The sequence below is a fragment of the Buteo buteo genome, chromosome 7, assembly GCF_964188355.1.
Source record: "Buteo buteo chromosome 7, bButBut1.hap1.1, whole genome shotgun sequence".
NCBI classification, from domain to species: Eukaryota; Metazoa; Chordata; class Aves; order Accipitriformes; family Accipitridae; genus Buteo; species Buteo buteo.
Window position 1 is genome coordinate 20,610,821 of NC_134177.1, and position 19,973 is coordinate 20,630,793.

At 47.4% G+C, this 19,973-nt stretch overlaps 1 protein-coding gene across 5 annotated transcripts in view; it reads left to right on the forward strand.

Annotated features, from left to right (window-relative positions):
- FAM124B (family with sequence similarity 124 member B) overlaps positions 1-19,973 on the forward strand; it is a 65,030-nt gene that overhangs the window by 26,468 nt on the left and 18,589 nt on the right. The window contains exons 4-8 of one of the 5 annotated variants that reach the window (XR_012650987.1): positions 1,230-1,685; positions 2,446-2,578; positions 2,708-2,825; positions 5,408-5,517; positions 14,335-14,645. Coding sequence is in view for 1 of the 5 variants with exons in the window: in XM_075031854.1 (XP_074887955.1) it covers positions 1,230-1,340 (111 nt within the window). In the remaining 4 variants the exon portion in view is untranslated. Of the gene's footprint in view, positions 1-1,229; positions 2,171-2,445; positions 2,579-2,707; positions 3,686-5,407; positions 5,518-14,334; positions 14,646-19,973 lie in introns of those variants that run through there. The other 4 variants (XR_012650988.1, XR_012650986.1, XR_012650989.1 and 1 more) reach the window with 4 other exon arrangements.

Sequence of the window (19,973 nt, forward strand, 5' to 3'; positions counted from 1 at the left end):
TCCATGCTCCATATGTGTTTACGTGTATTAATGGAAGTAGTTCCATCTTTTTCCTGCCTTTGGAGGTGCTTATTACTACAGGCTGCTGCAAGATCCTGGGGTGTGGATGGTCCTGCTTTGGCAGGAGCATTGATTGTGCTTGGAAATTAAGTTCTAACAGCACTTAAAGTTTTCACCTTTCCCCTAGTCAAGAAGCGCTTGTTAGTTGTGTACTGTACAGTGATTTGAATACTAGGGAGGTAGACCCGACCCTAAGATACCTTTGCTGTGATCATCTCTTGTGGGTTGAGGTCAGTCAGCTAATGTAGTGTTGATGATGCCTTTTAGCAGTTGTAGAACTGCAGTAGGCTTGCCTCCTCCTTCAGGCACTCTGGTGCTGAGGAAGCCCCACATCCACCCGTGGGTGCTCTCCTCGGCGTGCAGGCAGGGAGTGCTCATTTCCAGGCTCCTACTGTTGGTGACAGAAAACAGATGCTGATCCAGCAGCATTGGGTATTGGGAATACTGGGGCTGCCCCCACTCACATGTTGCACTGCTGGTTCTGCAAAGCATTACTGCAACTGATTTTGTTTGTTGTTTGCAACAGTTTTCTCCTGGGGTCATAGATTAGGCAGTTTTGGTTTGCTCTTTTTTTGCTTTGGTTTTAATTACCATTTGACCTCCTTGCTGCTGGTTCTCTTCTGCACTTGCTGTATTGTAGTCATTTTGCTCTGGGCTGTATTCTGAGAAAAACTAGGACATACTTAGTGCCTTTGGTAGATGTTATGCCTGGAAGGTGGCCCAGTGCTGTAAGAAGTGCTCCTGACTGAGAACTAGAAGCTAAGAAATAAAAAGTTATGATAGTGTTCCAGTTAAAACATGGGACAATCTCACACAATTTCAAAGTGGCTTAGCCTGTGTCATCACAGTACCAAAAGAAAGGTAGATCCAGAGTACTGCTGTTCCCAGGAGATCCTTGGTTGTATAAATAAACACTCGAATTAGGAGTTTTCAGTGATAGCTTGAACCCACACCCTCTGTTTTGCCCATGTCCTTTGCTAGTCTAGCTGGTGGACAGGCCGTCCCTTCTCTATAGGACTTGGATGCAAAGGACATCACTGGAGACTCGGTATTTATGAGGAGACAAGGCATTGCAAGACTTTTTTTAATGGGTGTAGTTTTAAATGTAATGTTCTGCTCTGCTTTCTGTGTCCGTATTTGTTTAAATCTCTTCCATGTGTGTTTCCCAGGGTGATAAGATCTCAGTGGCACAACCTCAGCAACAACAATTGAATTTAGCCCATCATCTTTCAAAAGCCTCTGCTGTCAGCAGCAGCCAGCGGTTCCTCCTCGCTGGCTGAAGAAGCTCCCTGGGAGAGCTGCCCGCAGCGACGTGCTCCACGGGGATTGCACTCAAGCAGTGAAGCTGGAACGGGCCATTCGTGAAGGCAAAGAGCTGAGAGCAAGTGATGGAAATGTTAAATGAGATATGGTTGTGCCTTTTAAACCCTCATCTGGGTTACATAGAGGTCAGATGTTTGTACAAGGCAAACAAATACCGTTTCTCTTAGCCCACGTTCAGAGGGTGTGATGCTCATTACCTCCGAATCAGAGTTATGGGATATGCAACAACTTACTCCAAAGCTCTTGGTTTGACCCAAGAGCTGGAAATATCCGCCTGGAATGTTGGAATGACAGGGATCTAGGTGGGTAAAGGTAATGATGAGACAACCTTCGGTGGAGATGCCTAGTTTAACTGGGATTTGCTATAGGTGACTTTATTGCCTAAATCAGCCAGGCTCCAGTGTGCTTTTGTCACTGTTATTTCTCTTGGCAAGAACTGGGTCTTCTGCTATATGTTTGTAAAGTTCTTCCTTTAACAGGGCTCTGATTTGCTGGTGATATTGCTATGTGATGGGTGAATATTGAAATTTTATTGGCTAGTGCTGAACAAGCATAAACTTGCTATTTTATCATTCCTACTGAATTATTCTTAGAATGTTGTTGAATAAAATACTTCATGACTTCATTTTTATTGTATTTGTGCATTGAATCTAACTTACAGACAATAGTGAACTTCGCACTGTGCTGTGGAAATGCTCCTATTCTTTGTCTTGTGCTCTTTTAAACAAAGCAATCTGCAAAGTGTTTATCTAGAGGCATAAAAGCCCCCCTATAAATTGATGCATATCCAAACTTTGTAAGACTTGCGTATTAATTTGCTTATTTTCCGTCTGAACAAAGGATCTCAGGAACCCACAAATGTGGTCAGAATCATCTTGATCCAATTTGCTACGTAGTTTTGCTTGACTGTGCAGATGTTTTCTGTGTGTTTGGCAAAACAGGGGTCAAACCCTGTATCTGGGTCTACTATTTCTGGCAAAAACCCTAATGTTTTTAATCCTTTTTGAACATGAATCTTCTGAGAGCTTATTTTGATTTATTAACCTGATTGTTTGAACACAGAGAAACAATCTGGAGCTGCGACCTTTGTTCAGGAAAGTGCATGCTCAAGTATTCCTGCTCTGAATCCCTCCAACCACAGTGCAAAGTGTGTGAAGGACCCCGACGTGCACAACAAGGCTGTTCAGAGACACACGTAAGCCTATGCATCTCCCTCTGCAAGGTTTGGGTATGGTTGGCTCTTGCGGTCTGCCTGGGTTAGTAGGATCTGCACCATGCAGTTACCTAAACGAGGTCTGATGGAGGGCTCTGCTTGTATCGACAGACCTCTCCGTGGCTGAGGAACCCCAGCACGGCCAGCGCCGCATGGGGCTCCCTGCTCCGGAGCAACGTTGATGTGGGCTGAGTTCGCCTGGAGACAGCAACAGGGCGCTGCACTGCACGTACGTACTGGCCGTTGGCGGGGTTGCTGTCTTATTGAGAACAGCTGGGTTTCGGGGGATGCCACCCTGTGCAGTTTCATTCAATAACCCTCTCTATCTCCCCAAAGAAGACCTGGAGATCACCTCTTCCTAGGGGCTTTGGGAATGTGTGGTGACATAGCATCAGGATAGCTCCCGTTCTCCATTTGTCCCGTGGCAGTACGTGAGGGGTCCCCAGCATGGGTGCTCTATGGACGTGGCACAGAGAGATGGACGCAGTCTCCCAGAGCCTTGCAGTGAAAGTGTATTTCCCCAGTGAGTGGCAGGATGAATAATGCTCCTAACGTTTTCTGCAGAGCTCCGCAGCCGGTGTGACTAGGCAGCAGTCGTCTGGGTCGTTATACCTCCCTTCCTGTTACTCACAGAGTTACTGACTAATTCACACATTTCTGGCCAACGTTTTTGCAACTTGGCTGCCTCAAAGAAGGCACCTCTGATGAGAGCAGCTGGGTTTCAGAAGGTGCTAGGGAGTCCCTGCTGCCAAGCAGAGTCAAGTTCGCAATTGCTGGCCTACATTTTCTTTATAATTGCAAACTCTGTAAGCATTATCATTGCAATTGGAACTGGGTATTCTCTTTAATCCCATGGAGCTGATCTGAGTGTGCTGCAAACAGCCCGGACAGACCCTGGACCAGCGAGGATGCATGGCAAGAGGGTTCCCAGCCCATGGCAGAGCTGTCTCTGCGGGGCAGACCGCAGTGCAACTGCTGCTGACAGAGTAAAGTACGTGGTGGATGTCTGGGGAGGTGTCTGCTGGATGTGATTAGTGCTTCTTCTGCAAGCTGGGTGCTGGAAGAGGAAACCGATGGAAACAATAACAGGAGCCAATAAACAGCCTTGTATACAGCAAACTGTTAAATTCTCCATTTTGTAAGAAATAGCAATTGTTCGGGGCCAATATCATAAACGCCCATCTTGGAGTGCTGCTCTCCGTACTGACGATGACCAGATGTTTAGTCAAATCTGACTAACCTCTGTTTCACAAGTTCAGGCTTTTCCTGTGCTCTGGGCCAAACCCAAAGCTCACGGGTGTGATGGAGGGCCTCTGTGGGACACGGGGGCTTTGAGATGTTTTCAAAGCTCTGAGGTTGTTCGTATAAATATTGGAAAGAGGTTCTCAAGTGGCTCTCACTGTATTTTGAGCGCTGTTCACTTCTGGGCTTTGAAAATGCATCAGATGTAGACATCAGTAAAAACCCAGCATTGTGAGTGACACTGGAGTGAAACCTGGGGATGGGGAAAAAGAGAATTAAAAGCTTAGCTCATGCTACTTGCATTACGTCTTGAATACATTTCTCTCCCTCTCTTCTCCAGAGAAATCTCAGTGGGAATCACAGAGGCAGCTGTGTTTCAGGCATTAGCCAATGATTTTATGTGCTGACTTAAGGAAAATTAAGTTTTGGCCCTTTGTGCTCTTTCCCAAAGCACATGCTGTAACTATATTTTTGATTTAGGGATGACTTGCCGTGGCTTTTATTTATCAGTCTTGACTGATCCCGATGTGGCTTTGTTACCTAAAGAAAGCCCTTTTCATCACGAAAGCTGTCTCCAGGGCGAGCTTCATGGGCCTGCAGGTGAAGTCCAGAGAGACAGCAGGTCTTGTGGTCCTTCCTTCTCGTTTCTAGCTGAGAATAGTGGAGCTGGTTGGCTGCTGGCATGGAGACAAACACCGCCTTTGGCTCCCAGTGACAATGAGTGATCACGCAGATAAGTGTTTCCAAAAATCCTTTTTCACCCAGCAATGCTCTGGCTGGTGGAAGTGGCTCTGAAGGAGGATCCGTCCCCAGACTTGGATTCATCTCTGTTACAGTCTGATCTGCCTAATGGCCAGGACTGAAAGATCCTCAGCTGGATTGAGAGGGAAAAGGTCTGGGACAGATGTTGCATTTCATGCCTCCGTTGACTCCTAGTTAGCATACAGCAACACAGCGCGATTGGCTTGGGCTCAGAGCTTGTCAGGGAAATTTCTCTTTTAATCCATAAATGTAGGGCATCTGTCAGATTTGTTCTGTTTTCACTTATCCTGTGGTGCCTACTGTGGCCTCTTTGAAGTGATAGTATGGCTTCGTGTCCCTTTGACAATTGTTCGACCTGTAGGTGCTTCCTGGACATGCACAGTGAAAACCCAGTATATTTTAGTGCAAAACTTCAATGCCTAAATTTCTCCTATAACTCCCCTAATTCACATACTCATCTCTCAAATCCTCAAATATTTCCTCTTGATTCTACTCCCTCTCCTGGCCACCATATTCTTATCTTTTGCCCCCTATTGTAACAAGGCTCAGCAGAGTCAGTGGAAAGCTGGTCTGTAGCCTCTGCAAGGTCTGGGTGTGTAAGCATACCTGAATTATTCTTCACCCATATAGGGAGTCCTTAAACTCTTAGATGTTGCATATGCATACCAAACAGCATTTTAAATTACTTCCTTTTCTATTAAGCTCCAATAGAGACAATTTTGGGGGTGGGATGTATGTGCTTTTTTTGAACCACCGTGTGTTTTCCAGAATTGCAACCTTCATGGCTACAGCTTGTTTCCAATGCAGGAGGGTCACATCCAGGAGCTTGAACTGTAGTGATGAACAGAACCCTCATCTGCCCCATGTTTCTCCCTGTAGATGAAGATGAGCACAATGAAGATGGCTGGTGTCTCCAGGTAAGCTAAGAAAAGGTTTAGCAGGTCAACAAATAGCAGTCTGTTAGAGAAACTTGGGGTGGAGAACTTTGTGGTGGAGAATGAATCACAAACTAGTGGACTACTCAGTGTTCTTGTCTAAGAAAACAAACAATTTGTTGCCAATCTGGACAAACAGTGATTTTTGAGCAGGACTTGTTCTAAGCCAATGATGACAGCATGTCTCATCCCAGGTTGTTATTAGAAACCCTACATTCAATTCCACTGTCTTAATAGACTGCCTACTCATCTGCTAGAAACAGAAAGATAGTAAATGCTTTGTACTGTTTTTTTCCCCCCCAGTATTTCATATAACAGTACCGGCACTGATGGCTTGCACTGGTGTGTCCTAAATCCAAACCGTACAAGCAAAGTGCTGCTGTTGACAGTGACTCTAGCAGGATTTAAAAGGCTGGTTGTTGCTCTCCTGGCAAGCTCTTTCGGGTCCCTTGGTCCCTCTGTACAAGCCGATCCCAGAAAGGCCAGGTGATGCCTCATGGACACCCAGGGCTGTACTGGGCAGCGGGGACCCAAGGGGACTGGAGCTGTGGCCCCTGCCACCTTCTTCGGCAGCACCCAGCCTGTGCGCCGAGCCATCGCAGGGCAGGGGGAAGCTGACCTCAGGAGCATCAGGGGACACTCTTGTTCTCAGGCAGTGAGTTGATATGGACCAAAACACCCACTTTGTGCAATTCCGAAGCCTGCAGACAGCACAAGTGAAAAGTAATCGCTATGTACTTGATCTGTTGATTGATGAGTGTTGCTCTGGGATGGATAAAGCTGTCTTGTAGGTCTGGCCTGGCCTCTTGCCTCCTCCTAGCAGAGGGGAATGGAGCCATCAGTAACTGTTTGGTTTCCGCTGACTTCTGAATTTACCTGTAGTTTGTGGAGAAGGAGCCCTTCGTGCACCCCTGATGTTAACCATGGTAGGATGAGGCGTTAGTTTTGCTCCTCTCTACTTCCAGGCAAAGTTTGCGTGTGGGCAGAAGGAAAGCAGGTTTGGGGAGTGCTCATCCCTCCTCAGGCCCATGCACTGGGATGCACACTGCTCCCTCAGCCCTGTTCCAGGGCGATGGATGAGCTGGTGTCCCAGGTAGCTCTCTGTTTCTGTCCATGCGTCTTCCCTGAGAAGAAGGATCTCTGTCTTAGCACTGACTGTAAAAATTAGGAAACGTTGGTGTTTTATAGCTTGGCAGGCATGGATGGAAGCTGGGGCTTGACCGCTGTGCCGTGAGGGGACAGCGTGCCCTCCCTTTCACTGTTTAAAATAGGTTGATTTGAACACTATAACAGATTAAGGCACTGTGGGTGTTTAAACTCTCAGGATGATTGATCACTCTTTGGAGAGAGGCAGATGGTACTGTGATGAGTTCCAGATCCTTTCAATTGAGCATCTCGAGGGAAAGCTTTATGGACCAGGCTGGGGGGAGGGTGATCTTAAATTAATTATTTTTTTAAAACAATGTAGGATTTCAAATTAAATCCTGTTGGCTCATAAACAGTAACTCTAAAAATTGACTCAGTTTAAAATAAACTGCCTGAGCTGCTCTAGGATGTGGGCCAGGCAAAAGGGCCTCAGTTCACAGCCCCCCGAAGGCTTTGGGAAGGCTTGGAGTGGGTCAGGCTTTGTGCCATGGTCTCACCAGAATGCTGCTGTATGGCCCCTGAAGGGAGCTGTCCTGGTTTTGGCTGGGACAGAGTTAATTTTCTTTCTGGTAGCTGGTAGAGTGTTATGTTTTTGATTTAGTATGAGAAGAATGTTGATAACACACTGATGTTTTCAGTTGTTGCTAAGTAGTGGTTATACTAAGTCAGGGATTTTTCAGCTTCTCATGCCCAGCCAGCAAGAAGGCTGGAGGGGCACAAGAAATCAGGAGGGGACACAGCCAGGACAGCTGACCCAAACTGGCCAAAGGGGTATTCCATACCATGTGATGTCATGGACAGTATATAAACTGGGGCGAGTTGGCCTGGCAGGGGGGGATTGCTGTTCAGGAACTAACTGGCCATCAGTCAGCGAGTGGTGAGCAATTGCATTGTGCACAATTTGTTTTGTATATTCCAATTCTTTTATTATTGTCATTTTATTATTGTCATTATCATCATTGTTATTTTCTTCCTCTCTGTCCTGTTAAATTGTTCTTACCTCAACCCACAAATTTTACTTTTTTTCCCTGATTTTCTCCCCCATCCCACTGGGTGGGGGAGGAGTGAGTGAGCGGCTGCGTGGTGCTTAGTTGCTGGCTGGGGTTAAACCACGACAGGAGCCCAGGTCTCCTCCCAGCCATGTGGCCTTGGACTGTGACCACTGCCAGCTCCTGGGCTCTGCCAAAAGCATCTGCATTAATGCCCCTGTTTGGATTACCCTACTCACAGGCTTTTGATCCCTGGAATAGGAACGTGGTTTCAGACCCACTTAAAATATTCCAGTGGCTGTACTGGAGCCATTAGCCCAGTAACCCCACAACAGGGCTGATGCTCAATGAGCTATCATTGATCTTCATCAGTGAAAAGCAATGAGGAACTAACGAGCAAAGCTCAGCAGCTTCCCAAACACGTCCCACTTCTCTGCTAGCCTCTGTTGTCTGAGGAGGGGGAGAATGGATTAGAAAGAGTCACTTGCCTTCTTGCTTTCTGGCATAGCTTTTAACACTTTTTGGCAAGTGTGCCATGCTGCAGTCAGCCTTCCCTTCATCTGAAGCAGGTTCCTCCCAAGCATCCCCCGAGCCTTGGAGCAGAAGTATCTGTCTCCATGTCAGGGGCTGCATCTCCACGCTCCTCTTGGTCCCCACAATTTGCCGGGGAGGCTGGGAAATCACATGTTGGCTTCAGTTCACAAACTGTTAACTGTATGGGCGTTCAAGGAGCCGGTTAGTTTTTTGAAGGCAGTTTCTGGGCTTTACGATGATGTAAAGTTTCTCTGTAAGCCAGTTGGCAGCAGCGCCTGGGTAAAAGCCCGTGCTGTGTCACTCTTCCTTGAAGCGCACTCCCAGCCTGCCCAAGTCCCAGCTTTGTGCCTCTTTGCGCTGTCTGGCTTGACTTCTGCAATTAGTTAAAGGTTATTGTAGGTTTAAAATGCTGCCTGCTTTGGCAGTATCTGCAGTCCCTTAAGGCAAAGATGCCTGTTTATTGTTATAACACCATCTAAGCACAACACAGAAAAGTCCCTGTAGAAAAGAGTATTTCAGTGAAGTGGATTTTTTTAAAAAAGAAGTCTTGGCTGGCCTCTGAAACTTAAATGCCATTGGAAACTAATACTAAGCTCATTTTTTTTCTCCATAAATCATGTCTCAGAGCTTTTGTTGTTCTGCTCTCATCCTATCGTATCTTCCCAGCACAGATAAAGAGCACTTAGCTGCTGTCCCAGATCCCCAAGGGGTGAGCAGAGCTCTGGGGGCTGCTGGCAGGTTTCCCGGGGGCCGAGCAAGCCCATGCTCTGGCCCTTGGGCATCACGTGAGATTGGCAGTGCCACCAGACAAAACTCCGGTCAGCCTGCGCCATGGCAGCAGCCCAGTATGCGGTGGTGGTTTGTCAGTGCTGATGGCTTCACCTCTGTGAGCACGTTTATTTAGTCACGGCACTTCTGCCGTGCAAGCCTGCTTGCAAACCAACTTTGCCAGCATCCTGTTGGGCTCGGAAAAGTCCCTGCAAGTAACAAAACGGCTTTCCGCTAGCTGCCGGTCGGTCTTTACTGGGGTCCATCAACTGCGTTTTGTTCTTTACCCGAGCATCGACGGTGTTAGGACAGTCTGCCTGTGCAGTCTTGTTTCTCTGTGCTGGAAAATGGAGGAAAACCCCCTAATGATCTCTCTCTCCTGCCGGCCTTGGTTCTCTTTAGCACAGCTGCCAGGTGGTCAGGGCTGCATGGGTGGTAGCACGGCTCTTCTCCTGCAAGGCCACGAGCTACGTGGGCTGCTGGGCTGCTGAGCTGCCTGCGGCTGCTTGGCACGTATAGGAGTGGAGGAGACAGCATCACTCGCCGTGCGCTGGGGGCTGGCCTGCCACCCAGCCTGCGTGGGGCACCCAGGGGTGCCTGCCTTTGCTGGGGGGTCTGCTGGGAGCCACCGCATCCCAGACCTTTGGGAACAGCTCCTCTGGGGGTCAGTCCTTTTAAGGGTAAATACCCAGCCACCAACCAGACAAGCCATCTCCAAAAGGAGGAAATCCCATGGTGGGATGGGCTTGCATATGAATTAAAATAAGCAAATGCCCTGAAATCTATTTTGGGATTATCTTCAGAGGAACCAGAATATCCAGTTTAGTATGAAAATCCCTGCATCCCTCAGTGGGAAGTGAAGGAAGGCTGGGAATCGAGAGCCTGTCTGTTGGGCTGTTTCAAGGCTTTGAATGCTTGTGCGTTTTTATATGTCGGAGCAAACCCATATGTATATATAATATATGGGTTGTTTGGTTTTATTCCCTCCAGCACCCATCTTTGTAGCCTTGCCCACACTCCACTGGGGCTGTGCAGAGGAGGAGCCAGCCCAGCATTACTGTGTGCCTTCACTTCACACACATTGACGTGAAGATGCTAAATGACAGAATTCAGTCCTCCTCCCGCTTGCGCCCAGGTGGGTGCAGGTGGCCATGCTGCTGCTCAGAGGGAGGAATCACGCTTTGCTGGGCCCCAAAGCATTTGCTCATTTCTGATTACGCTAAGCCAGGTAATTCCGGATCATTGTGATGATGTGGAATAAATACTGAGGTCTTCTTAATTCTCTAGCTCACTGTAGAAGACACTGATGAATCATTCTGATCCTTTCCTACTGTTAACCAGCAGGGTAATCACAAGTGAAACGGAAATCTCTCTGTATAGATAACGCCTGACTGTACAGCCTGTGTGCTGCCTGCCTGCGGTATCTATTGAAGATTTTCCAGTGATCTGGTACATGATGAACTGGAATGATTTCTGATTTCACTCCTGACCCCCTTCATCATGCATGCATAATTTAGCAAGAATAATGAGCCAGATCATCATGACGGCTATGATACACCAGCTGATGAAGTGGCCTATCATCTCTGCAGCTAATAGCGCATCCTGGTGTGAGCAGTAGTTTGAATGTCTTGGCTTTTACTGAGAGCACTGAAACTTCTGAGTGGATTTATTTCACTTCTTTCCTTGTATTTGATGTGAACTTTATGCTAATTAATTTCAACTCTCTTGATGTTCCTGTCAATATTCCAACTTCCACGTCTTTGCCAGTGAGGAGTGAATTAGATTCCTAAAACTTCACAGGAGTGATGGTTTCAAAGCAATTGCTTGTAAACACATTACTCAAGGAAGAATATTAGCAGAATATTCATGTATATGTTTATCTTCCAGAAGGAAAAAATTGAGGCTTAAATATCTCTGTGTGCTTTATCTGCCATACTTTCCCTTTTGGGGCTCTGTAACTACTATATTGAGATTCTAATATATAAAATTAATCTTTTTGAAGAAAGAGATATAGATGAAATATCTGCCTAAATTCTGAATTGTACTCTTTTTTTTCCTGCTTTGTTAAATGGCAACTGTGGTAATGATCTTTTTGAGGATGAGGTTTTAATAGTAGTGTATATTATACCAATGTTTTCCTAAAAGCATGAAGTAGAATTTACACTTAAATCATCATTTGATTAAAAGTGGGATTATGTGAACTCACAGTAATGATCTTTGAGTGAGGATAATTTCTCTCTCATCTCTCTGAGGGAAAGCTGGGAGGAACCCTCCTGCAATAAGCAGGGTCACAGTGTTATTGTAAACCTCCTGTCGTTTTGAGAAGAACTTGGGACAATAGTTATTGGAAATACAGTGCTGATACATGCCTGTGAAGTTTTGCCTTTCCTTATGGTGGGCTGCAAAAATCCCTTTATACCTCTTTTTGCTACAGCAGAGTCTGAATATTGTGTTTTTTAAAGACTTTTAAAAGAATTTTTATAGGGGTTTGGAGATTTTTTTTAAACACCTCTGCCAGCACTCAGCTGGGCAGGAGAGGGGGGTTCCCCTGCAGCCCTCTGCTCTGCAAAGTCCCACCACTCCACTGCTTTCTCTGTGCCCTTTCAGGAAGCATGCCTATCTTTTGGCCCTTGGGGCATGTGGTTTACCAATGCTGTGCTGCAGCTTGGAGCCCCAGGACGTGATGCTGCGGAGCCTGTCCAGCCACTTGAACAAGAAACAGCTGCTCTGCCTTCTTCGGTCTCTCTGGTTTTAGAGATAAGTTGCTTTTCTCCCAGCTCTGTTCGGATGCCATCTTCAGAGCTTCTTCCCTGCCTGAGAAGACCCTGTAGATAAACACCTCTCTGGTATTTTCCCACTCAGTAACATACGGATGCCTTGTGTGCCCCAAGTTACTGAAGCAGAGCTTCCCTACTTTGTGCCAGGGAATTATGGGATCCTTTGCCACTGCGCATGCTGTGCCTGAAACTCCATCGGGTATCTCTGTCCCACACGCTGTTAATTGACCGCGGGACCAGTTGGCATTTTACAGGCAGCTGGGAGATGAGTACCCTTGCAGCTTGTCGTTCACAGTTCGCTTGCTTGTGCTAGGGACGTAGCTTGTTGGAAACGTAGAGACTGCTCTGGAAAGAGTTTGGCAGGTTATGTCCTTTGAGAATTCTGGTTGTGCCATGGGCTTCATAATAAATTAACTTTGATACCAATATTATTTTACTAAGTTTAATGGGAGAACTAAACAAAACGCTTTTGGAGTAGTTATGTCGGCGTTAAGCTGCTTTCCCATGTTAATACCCCATAAATAAAAAACCCGACAACATATTCTTTGTTCAGAACCATACGCAGACTGTTGCACGATATCCTTGCTTACTGCAGATGAGCTTTATTTTCTGTGACGTCTGACTCACCACGGTTGGAGCACAAGCAGCCAGGAGCTGGGTCTGAGCAGAAAACAGCCCCCTGGGAGGGGGTGAGCGCGGTGGCTGCAGCAGGACTGGGACGGCAGCAGGGGTGGCCGGGGTGGCCACGGTGGCCGGGGAGAGGTGCGCTGGCTCTGCTGGTGGTCGCTGCTCTGGGTACGTGGCAGGAGCCGTGCCCAGCGAGAGGAGGAGCAGGTCTCGGCAAAGGTGCTCCTGCACACCCACAGCGGTTGATGGCGTGCAGTGGAAACGACCAGCAAGTGTGGTGTTTCCTGCGTCAGAATTGTAGCTGGTGGCTTAGGCTGGGGATCAGCGAGAGCTCAGCAGGGAGGGGACGTTTCTGTGCCCTCGCCAGCTGACCGCCAGCCCTTTGCCGTATTACAGTCCGGGTCTGCCGGTATGTCTCAGGGTCCCTGGGGTTAGCTGGCAAGACCTGCGTTCATCTCCTTGCTGCGGTGGTTCTCAGGCGGGCTTGCTGTGCCATGCCGTCCCCTCGCTCCACCTGGTGGGACACAGTCCGGCACCGCAGCCCCCTTCCAGCTGTGAGCACGACAGCAGCTCTGCTGGCTCACATGGCTGATCCTGTAACGCTGACGCTCGAAAGGAACAATCTGACTGCTGCCAGCATTTAGATGCACAACAGACCTCTACTCTTCACGAGTCCTGAGCAGCAGCAGTCAGCGAAGGGCTGGGAGTGGGATGCTGGAAAGCAGCTATCCAGTGGGGCTATAATGCTGACATGAACCTCCTTGCCCTGGTGCTTCAGGGCCAACGATTTCCAGATTGACACTTGGGGTATCCCCAGAATTAAATCATGTGCATGGAGCTGCTTTTGCAGGCCAGCAGCAGGCTCTGCTCAGAGCAAGTCTGTCTGTAGAGCTCCTTAAGTCTGTTATTCAAATTATTTCCATACTCAGCATAAAAGCACTGAAGTGATGTAAACACATTGGGGCATTAGAAGCAGCCCTAGGACCTCACGCAGGCTGTGACCTCAGATGCCACTGGCGTTTTTAGCTCATTTCTTGTGCTTCAAGTAAATGCCAGAAGAGTTGAAGGACACAGACAAAGTGCAGGAGGATACCAAAATGAGCTGCCATCGCCTGCATGGTGAAGCCTTACACAGGCGGCAGGGCCTTGCTGTGCTTGCAGGATAGTACGGCCCTTACGAAGGGCTGGGTTCCTCCCTTTGCTTGCTGCCAGGCTGCTCGCCTGCAGACTTTGAACATCCTTCAAGTAAAGTTGAACAAAGCTGCCCTCCCTGCTCAAAAGCTCCCAATTTGTCTCTGCCGGCAGCACGCTGCTGCTAACGGGAGCTGGCGATGCCGAGTAGCGGCAGATCTCACGGCAGCGCAGATGGAAGGTCCGACGGGGGAGCGAGCACGTGCTCCGTGCCTCACTTTCCAGCTCACAGCCGAAGTGGTTCAGCTGCCAGCGCCGGGCAGAAGCCAGAGAGAGCCTGCGGCTCGGGAGAGGCTGAGCTGAGTTTCCGTGGGAGGGCTCCAGCAGGCTCTCCTCCAGCTCCTGGCACCATAGAGGCTCCCAGGCTCTCGGTTCCCTTCCCGGGCTGTTGCTCATGCACTATCTCCACCCCGCAGCCTGAAATGCAGTTTCTAGCCTCCGTATATTTTGCTTCTTCCCACCGTCCTTCAGCGAGGTCCCGGGGTAAGCAGTAGCAGAAGGCTCCCGCTCCCGGTGTTTCTTCCGTAGGCAGCAGCCGGGAGGGGTGGGATGCGTGCTTCTCCCTCAGATGTCCTGGGCAGCTGCGAGACAGCCAGTTTCAGAAACTGGCTCTGTCTTCGGGGAGATTTGCAGTGATGATGGCTCCTCTCAACCCCACTCGTCCCAGCTGATCCCCCTGTGCTGTGCTGCTTTCCTTCTTATCTCTGTACCCCTGATTTCCCCTCCTAACTGCCCGTCTCTCCCCATTTCATCCCCTGTCCCTGCAGCAGTGTGACCAGGCGTCTTTCTGAGAGGTGTAGAACATGCTCCCATTGAAGCAGGTACTCGCAGAAACACTGAAGGCTGCTGAGACCACCCCTCGACGATCTCAAAGCGCTGCTCGGCATCCAGATAAACCGCTGTAAGGTTTTAACTGAGTCAAAACGAGGAATTTCCTTTTTCCTTCCCACTCCTGATGCAAACATTTCTACTAAAACCTTCTCGGAAAACTCAGCCTCAGGGAAACACCTGGCTTGGAAAACAAATCTCAACACGATTGATTGCAACTGTGCAGCTTTACAAGCACCTGAAAAGGAAAGGTTTGGAGGCAGAAAGCGCTGGGCAGTTGGTGGCTGCAGCTCCCTGCGCTGCCTGGGAGGCCTCGGAGCGCCGAGGAAGCAGCTGGCCGGGGCGCAGGGCCGCCGGCGGAGCGTGCTGCTTGCGCGGCACTGACGGTGAGGCTCCGACTTCATCAGGTGTTAGATTAAAGTTAAATGCTATCAAGGGTCCCTTTCTAATTCCTGCTTTTGTGGGGGCACACACAAACAAGCATTTAGCATATAGTGCGCGGAGCTTTTAGTGCCTTTTGGAAGATTTCTGTAATACCAAGCCTGACTGGAAGTAGACCAACTGAAAAATGAGTAAATTACACTCGCAAAAATGCATTAGGAGCTGCGGTGTGCATAAATCTAACAGCCATTTAGCACAGGTCCTAACAAATTAGAAATTCAAGTCTTAGATACAAAACTTTTCCAGGCTCTGGGCTCTGCCTCTGGGCTCTTTGCCTGCCCCGATGTTGCTCTTCCACCTCGCCTGGAGAGCTGCGGGAGCAGTGTGCGGGGCAGCTCACGACATGGCTTCGTGTGTCAGATCTCCGGTCTTTTTTTCGTTTAAGGTTAGATTATTCCATACAAACTTGTTTCTTCATGTGCTCTTTATAAAAAGGATGAATGCTGCTACCACTAGCAAAGCCCTGTTCAGGGACAACAAGTGCTAGGCACTCTTCCGAAAATCAAAACCTGCAGCTTATGTTGATATGGTATTTGGGCACCACCAGGGTTTCGAAGTTGGAAGCCTTCAAAATCCTTCCAACCTTCGTCGCTGAAAAGCCAAACTCTCAAACTTGCAACTCTTGCTCTTTTTCTTAGTAATGGGGGGTGGGATGGGGGATGGGAAGGGGCTCAGGGGAAATACAGTTTCAGCAATGAAAATGTAAGACTTTATTTTCTTTTTTGAGAAAAAAACAAAAAACCCTGAAAACCCAACCTTTCAAAACTATAGTCTGAGTATGCCTAGCCAGAAACATTAGCAAATCTGTTTCTCAAAGGATGTTCTTTAGTCTCTAACAAACATTTTAAACACCAAGTCTCCAAGAAAAAGCAAAGCAGTTTGATGTAAATATGTTGGGTGAATTGTGATGACAAATACTTTGAAATATGCATTTAAAATAAATAAGTAGTGTTTTCTTGTTCTCAGGCCTGTAGTTTCTGGGACAAGCACCTTCAAACTGCAGAAAATCAGGCTTTTTTTCCTCCTCTCCCTCTCCTCCCACAGAATTTGAACATTATTCTCTTTTCCCCAGTGTGGTTCTTGTTCCACTGTCTGCCAGGCATGCCGCCTCCTCCAAACACATACAAAACTTGCAATGTATTTAAAAATAAATGTTTCTTATGCCCTGGCACCCATGGTTATCCAGCTCTCAGATTCATTTGGAGGGTAAGAAGTACTTGATTTTTCTTTAAAAGTTAGCAGAAAACTAGTAGTCAAGAAGATAGCTTTAAAAAGTGCCTCCCTCTAAACACCTCTCTAGGTATTTATTTTACTGATCGTATGTGCTCTCAGATACCCAGGCAAGGAAGGTCCTTCAGCATGTGCTGCTGAAATCAGTTAGATAAGCAAATTTAAAGCACAACGTGTAAGTGCTCATCTGTATTGCAGATATATCACTAAGCACTGTCACTGGGGAGTCTCGAGTACAGCCAAGGGCAGTTAGGAAGGAAGATTTTTAATTGCTACCTAAGTTCATGTTATATTACTTTCACCAGTGGTAACGGTATATAAGCCTGGAAAACTTCTGTTTAACTCTTCATTGCCGCTAGAGCTTCTTTATGCTTGCATGGTGAGAAAATGCACCCTGGTACCACAGAAGGCAATGTGAAAAACCCACATTGCTGCATTAAGTCCTCTTGTAAAGCAGAACCATGCTTTGAAATGTTAAGAGGCTTCTTCCTTGCCTGTCTTCCTCTCCTCCCCCCTTTCCCCAGCTGTTCTGCAGTGAGTGTCATCCTCCTCGCTGCATCAATTTCTAACACACGGCTGCAGGGTGATGCCACCACTAAATTCTTCTTTCTGATCAAGGGGGAAGGATTTAGGTGAGTTTTGCTCATAATATCCTAAAGGAGGAGCAAATATGAAAACTGCAAAGGTTTACAAATGCAGCTGGGTTCCTGGACATAACACCCCTATGAACCTGAAGAGCAGGAGCTGCTTGCTTTGCCAGAGTAATAGTTTGTGTGCTCTAAAGCTCTGGAGTCCTGAGTGCTACGTGTATGATAGTCAGCACTGGAGTGAGGAAACTCAATTAACAGTTGCAGAGATTGATGTCCTGTCAGCTCATGGGATTGCTGTCCTTTGTAACCATGACCCACACGGGGTGATGAGGCCTTGTAATAAAGTTCAACTGCCTACCAACACGCTGCTGTCACCCATTTTCTTACCCCAGCTGTGTTTTTTGGCAGTGGCTTCTTCTACTTTCCCTGTCTTGGGACCTTGGTCTGAACTTCTGAAATACCTTCTTGTGCCTGAATCTAGGGTTTGTATTTGTTTATTTTATAGCTGTAGGGAAACCCCCCCTGGTTTTGCAAGGGAGAGGGGACATCCCCTACAGTTGCATTGTACTGTCAAGCCTATATCTTTAATTCTTCACAAAACCATTAAAAAGAAAGCTATAGTAATTCTACTCCAGGTTAAATGCTGTCTTAAATCCAGGGAGGGAATTACAGTTGTAGATAGCTAGCAGTTTCATTGTATTTTAAGTACATTTTCTCTCACTTTGAAATCTTTCATTATATAGTGTGCAGATATTTCTATGTCTGTCCTTGTTTTCATGCCAAAACATGTATTTGGGGGCATTATTATATACGGTACTGAGACGAGGGAAGGAGTAAGGCTGTGTCATGATGCAGAAGTACTTCTGCATCCTCAACAACAGAAGTAGAATACGAGGCCTGACAGAGGCTCCATTTCTGAGCAAACTCAGTAAATTTCTCCTGGAAGAGAGGGACATGGTGATGGGGGTAAGACTAGGGCTACATGTCAAATCACACACATGCCGCCACTGGGTTTTCATCCTTGCTTGCACTGGGTTTTTCAACCTTGTTAACAGAAAGAGCACTGAGCATTATGAGTGTGTAGGATCCCAGGAAGAAATAACCCCCCTGCCCAGGAGCTTTGCTGAGGCCTAGGCTGCAGGAGGTGTCTTTGGCCAATTTACAGAGAGAGGTAAACGAATGGGAATATTTTCCAACTTGCAAAGGCTTTGCCACAGGAATCCCTCGTGGGTCTAGAGCTCTCTGGCAGCGTACAGAGAGTCTTCAATTCATATGCATATACGCGGCAGACGGCTGTGCCTGTGCATTCAAGGTATCTTTCAAAATCGCTGCTATGATATCACTTTAAACTGATGCTTTCCATACTCCTGCATCCTGACGTGGTGCGTCCTGCCTGTATAATGGAACAGGATTGTCCTGGGGAAGATTGAGACAATGGCAAATGAAAAAGCACTTTTGCTTGCATACAGCAGAATACCTATGTGGAAAGATCAGCGATTCTGCTGCAATCAACAGGGTCAGGCCTGTGTACCAGTAACATGTCAAGTGCAGGACTATGGTCTTCTGGTTTAATTTTGTTTTAAGCTTTTAAACTGTGACTCTCCATCTCCACAGCAGCTGTAGAGTAGCATAGCTCTACCGACTGCCATGGACCTCTGCTGATTCAAAGTGTTTGCACATTGTTTTGCTGAGGAAGGTGAGGGTGAGTGCCACGGAGGCACGAGGAGCACGGCGATGCTCACTGAGGACGGCAGCCCTGGAAAACAGATCTGTTTTCTGCCTGGCTCTGCTCCGCACAGTGCGGGCTGGCCTAAATAGCTTCCTTGGACAGATTTATTAGTTTCCCTCTAACCAGGGATCAAGGCATGGTGGTGCAGTGCTGATCACAGTTTGGATGAGGACCCATCTCTGCCTGCTTTTTCTTTGCAGTCACCACTCGGAGCCCATTCACCATTTCAAAGAAGAAGCAGAGACGGTCATGAAAGCCACCTTTCTTTTTTTTCTGTGTGCAAGTTGCTTATTATTATTATTATACATTTTTGTCTCTTGGATTATACATAATCAGAAATCAAAGCCAAGCAAAATCACGATGATAAATACATTGCCACAAGCAAAACATATGGAATATTTGTCTTTGTGTTCTTTTAGTTAGCCATTTTGCACAAGGTATTTCAACAGAGCAATTTATCCTCTTTGGTTACTCGGTATAACTGTATTAGCAGAGGATGAAGTAATGATCGTTAATGGCAGATAAATTACTGTTCAAGCTGGTGAATCCCACATGTTTTTGTTACCTATTAAAATTTATCAGTTGAATATTCCTCCACAGGGGACTAAGAGAGAACTGGCCCTTCAGATACAGGTAACCAACAGTTTTGTGTCTATAATCAGCAGAGGTTGTCCTCTACTTGAAATCTGATTTATTCCAAATGTCACTTCCAGATGATCCAAAGGCAAATGCTTACAGATGCCTGAGTTGAGGAGAACAGCAAGGGAAAGGGCATTACACGCATCCATCTCCTCAGGAAGTTTTGTCACATTGCCAAAACCCCAAAACATTCGAGTTGCCAAAGCCAGTTTCTCTTGCCCTCTAAATCAGTTCAGTATGCCATACAGCAAAGCAGTCTGAACAGCAGTGTCCTTGAAGGAGCTAGTACGGCTCGCTTATTTTTAATTGAAAATAATGAACCAGATGTTCAGCATATACTGGGAAACTCAAAATGCATCCTTACCGCTGCGGGGCCAGACCTGCGACTGATGGAGTGGGACCACGAGTTGCTTGGGGAGCTTTTCTCCCCTCGATCTGCTTGGTGCCTCCCTCCTCTCCCTGTGTGTTGTCCTCTGGCCCACAGCAGGGCAGGGTGTTTGTGCTCCAAACCTTTCCCTATCCCATCCCATGCCGCCTCACCGCTGACCCTAATCCCAGCACTGTGGTGACTCAGCCCTTGTGCAGGGCAGCTCCTCCTGCCTGCCTCCCTCTCCGTGCCTGACCTCACATACACTCAGATGCGCTTCACTGTTGTATTTTGGTTTATATGCTTATTTGGAGTCAGAAAAAGCATAAGCAGAAAAATAGCTGCTGTAACAAGTTACCTGACTTGTCCTTTTCCGTGTGGCTTGGCTGCTGCCCCAGCTCGCCGGAGCAGTGCTCAGCAGTCCCCAAGCCTCCCAAGCTCTGGCATCTGGTCGGCTTTCAAGTGAAGCAGAAGCCAGCCATTTACAGCAAGGAACCGGTGCTTGTGGGAGATGTTTGCATGTGGTAATGTGCTCAATGGTTCTCAGCCTAAGTATTGAAAAATGCAAAACACCCTGGAAAA